This window comes from Anticarsia gemmatalis, chromosome 1 (assembly GCF_050436995.1).
Source record: "Anticarsia gemmatalis isolate Benzon Research Colony breed Stoneville strain chromosome 1, ilAntGemm2 primary, whole genome shotgun sequence".
Classification (NCBI taxonomy): domain Eukaryota; kingdom Metazoa; phylum Arthropoda; class Insecta; order Lepidoptera; family Erebidae; genus Anticarsia; species Anticarsia gemmatalis.
In genome coordinates, this window is record NC_134745.1 from 12,772,793 (window position 1) to 12,783,192 (window position 10,400).

Genomic DNA, 10,400 nt, shown 5'->3' on the forward strand with positions numbered 1-10,400 from the left:
TCTCGTGCAGTGGCGCTCGCGCACCACCACACGGTGTGAAGGGACCTGGTTCTGAGCCTGAAGGCCTCAGAACGAAACGGTCCCTTCGGGTCTGTCTTGGCTTCGCTAATGCTACTGAGCCCCCTCACCACGACAAGGTGCAGACCCACGAGGGGGTGCAGACCCACGAGGGGGAGACAAGTTACCCCTGCCTTAACCCGTTCACGAGAGACAGCTACTATGGTGTAACTTAATCGCCATTACTGATCATGGGATTAATTTAAGCTCTTGGATCTTGTGTGCACATGAACGTGATCCCTTCTACTTATTCACGACTAAGATTATGCAAGTTTATACGATTACACAATCGTCATAAATATCTCGTTTCACTGCGATCGGTTAATCGTTAAAAATCTTTGAAATGGCAGCTATACATTAGAAAACAGTCAATTTTATTGAATGTCTTGTTTCTGTCCGGTTCGTTAACTAGAGCAGAATGACCATAACGTTGGGTTTTATGGTCGGTGCTCGTAAAGTGCACAATTACAGTTAAGGAGCCTTTTTATGTCAATGTGACTGAAACCATTATACCTAATATGAAGAGAGGACCTTTTTCACCATGAATCTTTTTATTTATAATTCTCTTGACTTATTTGATAGATACTTTTACTTGTGTAGTAAATACTAGTACTACTAGTTATTCCTAACGTTTACACTGGTCATACTAGACATTTGAAAGTAGTTTAACAAGCTCATAGTCATATAGACTTAACAATCCTGTTCCAATTAATTAATCCAATTAGATGCTAAATTTTATATTTCTTGTCTATTTTACACTAGGTATTTAACTATCATAAAATTTTAAATAATGTTTAAATCAAAGCTGACTAAAGTCGAGATGTATGGATTACTAACAATTTCGAAAACCTAATAATAAGATCATAGTGTACTTACATAACAGACTAACAAATATTCTTCGATCGTTTCATAAGCCATATTACCTATATTTATTCCTTATTTCCCAAACTTCCACGAATTTGCAATCTGCTTTTTTATTTCTTTTAATCTGATTTCGGATGTGTATCCAAACAGCCATGGCGTTGTTTGACGTTGGAATGACAGATGAGCCTACACGTGCGCCCTCTGTCAATTAAATTGTAAAACTTATCGTAATGGTGGTGATTCTAGTAAACTACCGACTGATCGCTTCTATTTTTATTTGTATTTTCTAAATAATTAGCGTTAATCGTAATATTTAGTATTGTGGCTGCGGCCATATCATGCTTTCTTATGTCGGGATTAGCTAAAACGCCAGTTTTGGCCGAGGAGGGTGGTAACAATCAGAATAGAAAACGTTCTCTCCACAGCAGCGAACAGTGCAATAATAAAAGAACAAAATCCGACGATATGAGTGCCAACGAGAAGAAATCAAACTTTTCCCTGTTGACCCCGAACACTAACGGGACTGTAAAGATGACATCGTCATCTATCAACAAGCCTGGAGCGACCACGAAAAAATTGGTTATAAAAAACTTCAAAAGTGTGTTTACGCTATTATCGCAGTCGTCATAATCATAACCTATTTGACATTTGAGGAAGGTAATGAGTGTGTGTTTTCAGGTAAGCCGAATCTTCCAGATAATTATCAAGAGACGACATGGAGCAAGCTGCGGGAAGCGGTGATCGCGATCCAGACGTCCAAGGCGATCGCGTACTCGCTCGAGGAGCTGTACCAGGCTGTCGAGAACATGTGTAGTCATAAGGTGATCAATATAAACATATTGGATGCCTTACAAGTGCACACTCTCAGATAATTGATTGTCAACCACTCAACTATCAATGATATCTGCTTTACATAATATGCTAATTACTAAAAATGGCCACTAAAGGTCATTTACTTTTATGTTAGTCTTTAGATAAATAATATTATCAAAAATATTTTGAGTATAAGACTGGCTGAATAAGCTAAACAAACTGATTTTGATCACATCAGTTAAAACATACTAATAATTTTACTTTAAATCAATAAAATACCATACAAACAACTTTATAATCAACTACATTCCTTTGAGAGTTGATCGGTGCATTCACAACTTGCATGCCTGATACTTATCTAATCTTAGAATGTGCAAAATCATTCCACATAAAAGCAGGAAAGTAATGAATAAAAATACTAGTCATGGTCAAAGAAATATTATTACCTAGGTCAATTGATAAATACAACAATATCAGGAAATTAATAATTTCTGAGAATTACTTTGAATCATTCAAGTTTACTAGTCTCTAGTAGAAATAATAAAAAGAAACAAAAATCTAATCATTATTTCATATAAAAGTCACTCATTATCTCTATTGCACCTTTAAGTTTTCTATTTGACCTATGTAAAATCATGCCAGATGTATATGTTTTTTGTGTCATAACTTAATATCGGTCTGTTCTTACTTTTGTAAAGGTAGAAATTATACATTTTCTGCACAGAATGCATTTAGAAATCTCCTATATAGTTTTTCCTCACATTTTTCCTCTAATTATATGCAAATCAGTAGTTTGTCAGTTCTATAACCATAACTGTTATCTCAGGTAGCTTCTTTGTCATCCGTCCATAAGCCATAGATTGCCGATCAGTCTTCAATGTAACAAATAATTACTGAAAAATCAAAGATAATACTTTCTGTCCACAGATGGCGTCACAACTATATGTAAACCTAACAAATTTAGTGGAAGCCCATGTGAAGGCGAACATTGACCAGTTTCTGTCCGAGAGCATGGACCGACAGGTGTTCCTCAAAAGAATGGATGACTGCTGGCGAGCCCACTGTCGCCAGATGATCATGATCCGCAGCATCTTCCTTTATCTAGACCGCACTTATGTACTACAAAATCCTAGCATACACTCTATATGGTAAGAAGTTTTACTTATATTTTAATAACATTACCAACCTAGTGTTTGACTTATTAACATAAGCAACAAGTAACTATATTCGACTTGCAGTTGTTTTGTCAAGTAACCTTAATTGTTTGATAACACATATTTATTTCCTTCAGTTTTTAAATACTTGGTCCTGCACTAAACCCACAACAATTTAGTTTCTAGAATGATGGAGCAGAGAACCTTTGTAAGCACATACTATAGTGATTTCACTTAAACTAATATCGTTTTCAAGAAATCTGGCCTCCATAGCCAAATTTCAGCCAGAATGACCAATCTATACTAATATTATAAAGCTGAAGAGTTTGTTTGTTTGTTTGAACGCGCTAATCTCGGGAACTACTGGTCCGATTTGAAAAATTCTTTCAGTGCTAGATAGCCCATTTATCGAGGAAGGCTTTAGGCTATATATCATCACGCTATGACTAATAGGAGCAGAGTACCAGTGAAAAATGTTACAAAAACGGGGAAAATTATGATTCTCTTATGTGACGCAAGCGAAGTTGCGCAGGTCAGCTAGTATTGAATATTATTATTAACTCATCCTAATGTATCTTTATTTCAGGGACATGGGCTTGGACCTGTTCCGACACCACATAGCAATGAACACACTGGTACAAACAAGAACTGTGGACGGACTGCTACTGCTCATTGAGCGAGAGCGAGGAGGAGACGCCGTCGATATCTCGCTGCTCAAGAGTCTGCTCAGAATGCTGTCTGATCTACAGATCTACCAGGATGCCTTTGAACAAAAGTATGTCTTAAAAAATTATATATACTTAGTTTCATAAATCCTGTAAAACGTAAATTCGTTAGTCCTGCGCCTGACCTCTCACAGCTTGTGCTAAATACAAAGATAAAATAGACAATACATTTGTCTGTGTATTGTGCACTTTCAATAAAACTGGCTGTCATAGCTGTGTATCCACTTGCATGCCCCCTTCCAAAAACTAAGTGTGTTTGATATCGAATAACAGGCTGCTATTTCTAGAGTATACTAAGGATCAACAGAATACTGTAATCATAGATATTCCTGCCAATTTAGATCCAGCATCCTTTTCCATTTAAAAACCAATAAACTTGTAACACTTGTTTACAGATTCCTGCTGGCGACAGAGCGCCTATACCAGGCGGAGGGCCAGCGCCTGATGCGGGAGCTGGCCGTGCCGCAGTACTTAGCGCACGTCGAGAAACGACTGCGCGAAGAGAACGAACGACTGTTACACTATCTAGATCCTTCTACCAAGTAACTAACTATTTATTCAATAACAAATATAAGATCCTATTAAATATCGAAGTAATTTTCGACCTTGTATAAGGTATAACCATTCGTGTTATGGAACCAGCTTACCAGTTAGCAACACAAATAAGCTATCGAAGAATTTTATATTAGAAGTAAATATAGCTTAATTTTACGGTAATGGCAACGGAACCATTGTTATGGAACCTAAGAGATTGCTATATATTTTGTAGAAAATGATAAATATCCAACTCACACTTTTATTTATCTTTAGTCCATCTCTCGGTGACATGAAAGTAATGATGTTAATTATTTTTCCAGACCACAACTAATCCACTCTATAGAGCGCCAGTTACTGAGTGAACACCTCGGAGGTATACTGTCCAAGGGGCTGGAAGCGTTAATGGACGGGCCGCGGCTCGCCGACCTCACCACTTTGTATAACCTGTTCAACAGAGTACGGGAGGGACCGCCTGAACTATGTACTCACTTTAACGCTTATATTAAGGTATGTTGTTGTACATTCAAGATATATATAAGTTCCATAACAAAACTATGTAATATTATAAATTCCATCTATACTGTTAGAAATAATCTACAGAAACGAATTAAATGTAATATAATGATCCAATAGCCGCTACTTAATTTTAAATATAATATATCACCCAATAATATATTATTAAGGATACTATAATAAGCATGAACAAATTTTAAAAAAACAGTGCCAGTGGAAACTAAATATGTATACCACAGACAATTAAGTTAAGAAAAAATAACAAAATAGTTTTCTTTAGAATTATATAAATAAATATTTTATCCATCAAAAACAATGAACTGAACTTGGTCCATTCCGTTAACCATGTCCATAAAACAAGTAGTGTGTTATTTAACTAAATGGAAAACACTGACTCAACATAACAAACGTTTTCTATAATTTGCAGAAAAAAGGTCGTACGATAGTAATAGAGCCGGAGCGCGACAAGACGATGGTGGCGGAGCTGCTGGACTTCAAGGAGCAGCTGGACCACGTGGTCAACACGTGCTTCCAGCGCAACGACAAGTTCCTGTACTCCATGCGCGAGGCCTTCGAGTACTTCATCAACCAGCGCCAGAACAAACCCGCTGAACTTATTGGTACATACACTTTCTTTATTACCAGCAAAAAGTTATTAGATAAAAGACTACATAGTAGCTTTACATATTTTATGATCAAGAAACTAAGGCATGCACGTCGTCGTATAGCACGCACCATATTACTTTCTATGTGTGAATATAGTCATAAGCTGCTCTGAAGGAGTAGAATGATTTATTAGAGAAGCGTGGGTAATGCAGCCGTAATAACGACGTTTTACAAGTTTGTATAATCGTGTCCACTCATGTATCCGACAAATAAAGCTATCCATTGGTGTAACGGCTTTTAAATGAAAAAAAAACAGTAGCTCCTCTGGCACTAGAAAAGTGTTATAATGTTCCCGTTAATCTAATAAGCAAAAATCTTTCTTACAGCCAAATTCGTGGACGTGAAACTCCGCGCGGGCAACAAGGAGGCGACTGAAGAGGAACTAGAACGACTACTCGACAAGATCATGGTTCTGTTCCGGTTTATACACGGCAAGGACGTGTTCGAGGCGTTCTACAAGAAAGACCTGGCCAAGAGACTGTTGGTGGGGAAGTCAGCCTCCGTTGATGCTGAGAAGAGTATGCTCAGTAAACTGAAGCAGGAGTGTGGAGGTGGATTCACTTGCAAGCTGGAGGGCATGTTCAAGGATATGGAGCTGTCGAAAGATATTAATATTACTTATAAGCAAGTATGTATGACGTTTTGTAAAGGGTTATATATTGTGCGTAGTGTGTTTTAGAAATTGAATGAGTAAAATTACATTTATATCTAATACTAGCTGACCCGCGCAACTTCGCTTGCGTCACTTAAGAGAGAGTGGGTCAGAATTTTTCCCCGTTTTTGTTACATTTTTCGTTACTTCTCCGCTCCTAATGGTCGTAGCGTGATGATATAAATATAGCCTATAGCCTTCCTCGATAAATGGGCTATCTAAAAGTGAAAGAATTTTTCAAATCGGACCAGTAGTTCCTGAGATTAGCGCGTTCAAACAAACAAACAAACAAACAAACTCTTCAGCTTTATAATATTAGTATAGATTATTGTCGAATGCTAAGAACACATTCTACTTAGTAAATTTCGTTAACCTCCACTGAAATTGGGGCCAGTTTCACAGACATTATGCCGTTAAACTTATCCAATAAATAAATTGATAAACTGATATGCTAGCCAATAATGTTTCAGAAGTGGTTAAACTGAGGTTTAATCATAAATAATTATTTTCACAACGATGATATGAGCAATTTTAATTGATGTATGAAATCCATAGACAGTCGTAACAATAATATAAATGATGCATTGTTATCAGCACTTACAGGCGTCTCAGGAGGGCGGCGGCCTGGAGCTGTCGGTGTACATCCTGACGATGGGCTTCTGGCCCACGTACCCGCCGGTGGAGGTTCGACTCCCGAGCGAGCTCACCCGCCACCAGGAGCACTTCACCAAGTTCTACCTCGCCAAGCACTCGGGCCGCAAGCTGCAGTGGCAGGCCACACTCGGACATTGTGTGCTCAGAGCGCACTTCACACAGGTACACATGCATTATTTTATAAAACGCTCCATTGGAAGCTCCAATCCATCCACAAATTGATGGATTGAAATCGCGATAATAGTTAAAAATACCATATGCTAAAATATTATGGCAAAATAATTTTCAATTTCGGCATACATATGATTTTGGTTATAATAATAATCACTCCCGCGTAGGTCTTGCCAGGAACGATGATGTTTCTTCGTTACAAATATTCCTGTATCACCAAGTGCGTAGTTAGAGTTTTTATGTTGTTCGATTGTTCATAAATGTATATGTTTCCAGGGTAACAAAGAGCTACAAGTGTCTCTGTTCCAAGCACTCGTACTGTTACTGTTCAACGACGGAGACAATCTCTCCTTCGAGGACATCAAAACAGCCACCAATATTGAGGTAACAACTATATCATTTTTAGTGTTTCTAAGTAGTACTAGTTTGAGTTTATAAAAGTGGCCTAACAAGAGAGTCTGTTAAACATTCTACGAAAAAAGCCTATCAAACTATTTTCCGAGAATACATTTTCAATTTCTAAACAGTATGAATTAAATGATGAACAGTATCAATCTCAGAAAATACTTAAAAAAGTGGTAGTTAACTCGACTCGTTACCGCGATGGACTAAAAGACTATGCCTGGTCTATTTCATGTCGGAAGCTATAGACGCCTTTCTCTGTATTACAAACCCACACTTGTTCATGCAGGAGGGCGAGCTCCGGCGGACGCTACAGTCGCTGGCTTGCGGCAAGGCGCGCGTGCTCACCAAGAGTCCGCGCGGCCGGGAGGTGGACGACAACGACCAGTTCAGCTTCAACGGAGACTTCACCAACAAGCTGTTCCGCATCAAGATCAACCAGATACAGATGAAGGAGACTGTACGTTATAATTAATCAACAATTTATTATTCTTACATTGAAATTAAAGAATTTATGTCTGCCTTTTCTTCCTTGTGGGTTGCACGAGCTCATCAGTTTGTGTTTGAAGTTTTCATTTACTAACACGTATGTTATATTTGTACAGAGCGAGGAGCAGAAGGCGACGGAGGAGCGCGTGTTCCAGGACCGGCAGTACCAGATCGACGCCGCCATCGTCCGCGTCATGAAGATGCGCAAGGCGCTCTCACACAACCTGCTCATCTCTGAACTGTACAACCAGCTCAAGTTCCCCGTCAAGGTACGTGTACATAACTAACCATATGATGAAAGATACCAGATTAGAGACCTACACTTATGCAGCAAGTCAGACATCTGACTTGGTGCTAAGCGTGGACACCAGTCTAATGTCAATACTGCTTTATCATTGTATCCTTTTGGTCTAACAAGTTCTAGACAACCAAAGTTTGATATAAATTGTTTTGTTCCACAGCCCGCAGACCTGAAAAAGCGCATAGAATCTTTAATCGACCGCGACTACATGGAGCGCGACAAGGACAACCCGAACCAGTACAACTACGTGGCATAATGCACGTGCCCCGCCCCCCGCCGGCCCCCGCCCCCCCACTGCGCCGCGCACTCACACCCGCGTGCCGATGGTATACCGCTGTGTAGCACCACTTGTCGCGGACGGACTCCACACGACTATGTTAGTTGACCTCAGTGCGATTACCATAGTGAATGGATTGACGAGTTATCTACTGAACCGATTGTATTACCCATCGTATGATCAAAGGTGAGTACATAATTACGAATCCTCCGTCCGCGACAAATCAGAGTTTATGTATTCAGGCTGCAACGTAAGTGTCTACTTCTCTAGGTTCTTCTGTCGGCGCGAATCATGCGATATACGCTCTTATACCATTGGCATAAATGTGTGACTGCTTAAGCTTACCGTGCCGCATAGTTCGTTGTGTCCGTAAGCCTGCGTAGTACTGCCGATGTTTGTCGTTACGGTATGTGTCGTTCTTACATCTACACAATACGTTATAATAGATTTTTTAAAGATACAATACTAATTCCGGAATGTTTATGTGACTGTTGACGGAAAGTTGTTGGAATTCAATACGTTTATAGTTAATACATACTGGCCGATGGCGAGGTAATATTTGTAGTGACTCTTGTACCTTGTTGTCTTATAGACTGGCATCTCGTCAACCTCATAATACTTAGCTTCAGACAGGTTCGGTACTAACGCGCGAGAGACTTGTGCCCACTTTTCCTATACTCATAGGGCTCATAGCTTACGAGTTTACGACTAATAAATACCTTATAAAGTATTCTTTATTAAATATGGAACATATTCCAGCGTGTCATTTTTCATATAAAATGAGTTATTTGAGAGAACGTCGAATGCTTGCAAGTACCTCGTTTTATAAATATTGAGATTGTTTGCGCTCAAAGGTACTAAATGTAACATTTTCTAGAGAACAACCATCTTTTTGGTGGAATATTTCAATATTGGAAAACAGAATACACCAAAGTAATTTTAAAAATTGTAATACATAAAAAATATAAGATTCAAGTTTGTGAGTAGATAGCGTGCCTCCTCGCACAGTGCGGGGAGGTGATGTGTTGCGGTCCGCAATCCGACTCCTGCTAAATATAAATATAATTACACCTTAGACATATAAAGTGTGATATTAGAAAATCGAGTACCCTCCTCGAAAAACGGACTAACTATGAGTGCACGGGATTGCGTACAAGATTATTTACAAATTCAAGTTTTATTGAAAACAAGTAAAATATCTATTTGGCAATTGTTACAAATGTGTGTATATCAAATACCTACTAACTCCCTGAAGTCCTAGGCCTAACACTTAACTCTAGTAGATTGTGACGTATTCAGCAGAAACTTATCGACCCAATGATGTCATTGAAATTAGAAGTCTTATTATCACTCTTGGGTATAATGGATAAATTGCTGAATTGAAAACGTCAATATTTATTAAATCAAATTATCCATATGAGACAATAATCACAAATGCGCTCATAACAAATGAATGTATATTGCATCGGTCCCCCGTGCTAGGCCTGCTAGATGCTCCCATAATAAATTGTCAAGTAGTATCTGTATTTATATAAATCGTACGATGTACTGAGGGTTGCTGTGAAACATGAATTTACTTTGTATATGTTAAACAGTGCATATTTTTTGTAATATTTTTTACATGCGAGTAATGTTTAAAATTGTCAATTGATGTTTGATGTAATAATGAATGTGTAATGTCGTCCAATTTTGTTTTAATCTCAAGTCTTCATCTTTGCTTTGAAGAAATTTACTTTTTTCCACTTTGAGGCTACAAAGGTTAACAACTTATGATCGTTATTCAGTGAAGTTAGAACATTATTTTCGCTATAATTTCTATGAACGATTTTGCTAATAAATATCGTTAGGACAACACACGAAGCATTCAGATTCTTTAATTCCAGTCTCTGTCCTTAGCTGATTAACAAAATAAATCTTAGTTAAAATACAGAACCCATGTTTGGCCACCGTCGTAGTGGAACGCTGGAAGGAAGTTGATTTTACCCAATGTTTTATTTTCACGTGTTTATCACAATTTTCTGTTAGACAGTGTGTGTGTCGTGATATCCGCTCGTGTTATATTCTATGGGTACGTCAGTTTCAGGAGGGATCACTAATTAAAACTATTTATAATTTTCAATCGCAG

At 38.3% G+C, this 10,400-nt stretch overlaps 1 protein-coding gene across 2 annotated transcripts; it reads left to right on the top strand.

Moving 5' to 3' along the window:
• The first annotated feature begins 1,131 nt into the window (after positions 1 to 1,131).
• Positions 1,132 to 10,394, top strand: Cul4 (cullin 4). Of its 2 annotated transcripts, none has more exons than XM_076120592.1 (13): positions 1,132 to 1,519; positions 1,600 to 1,742; positions 2,662 to 2,882; positions 3,475 to 3,663; positions 4,009 to 4,155; positions 4,471 to 4,657; positions 5,091 to 5,283; positions 5,656 to 5,957; positions 6,576 to 6,797; positions 7,083 to 7,190; positions 7,498 to 7,668; positions 7,814 to 7,966; positions 8,159 to 10,394. In XM_076120592.1, the coding sequence occupies exons 1-13, from the start codon at positions 1,270 to 1,272 to the stop codon at positions 8,252 to 8,254; spliced, it is 2,382 nt and encodes a 793-aa protein (XP_075976707.1). In that variant the 5' UTR covers positions 1,132 to 1,269; the 3' UTR covers positions 8,255 to 10,394. The 2 variants fall into 2 exon arrangements, with proteins under 2 accessions (XP_075976707.1, XP_075976717.1); XM_076120602.1 differs by having other exon boundaries at positions 6,585 to 6,797.
• The last annotated feature ends 6 nt before the right edge of the window (positions 10,395 to 10,400 follow it).

Bases quoted from the DNA above. Each gene is read 5' to 3' on its own strand.
- Cul4 (XM_076120592.1), top strand. From the start codon at position 1,270: ATGTCGGGATTAGCTAAAACGCCAGTTTTGGCCGAGGAGGGTGGTAAC. The intron at 3,664-4,008 runs GTATGTCTTAAA...ACTTGTTTACAG, and splicing joins CAGGATGCCTTTGAACAAAA to ATTCCTGCTGGCGACAGAGC. The intron at 4,156-4,470 runs GTAACTAACTAT...TTATTTTTCCAG, and splicing joins TATCTAGATCCTTCTACCAA to ACCACAACTAATCCACTCTA.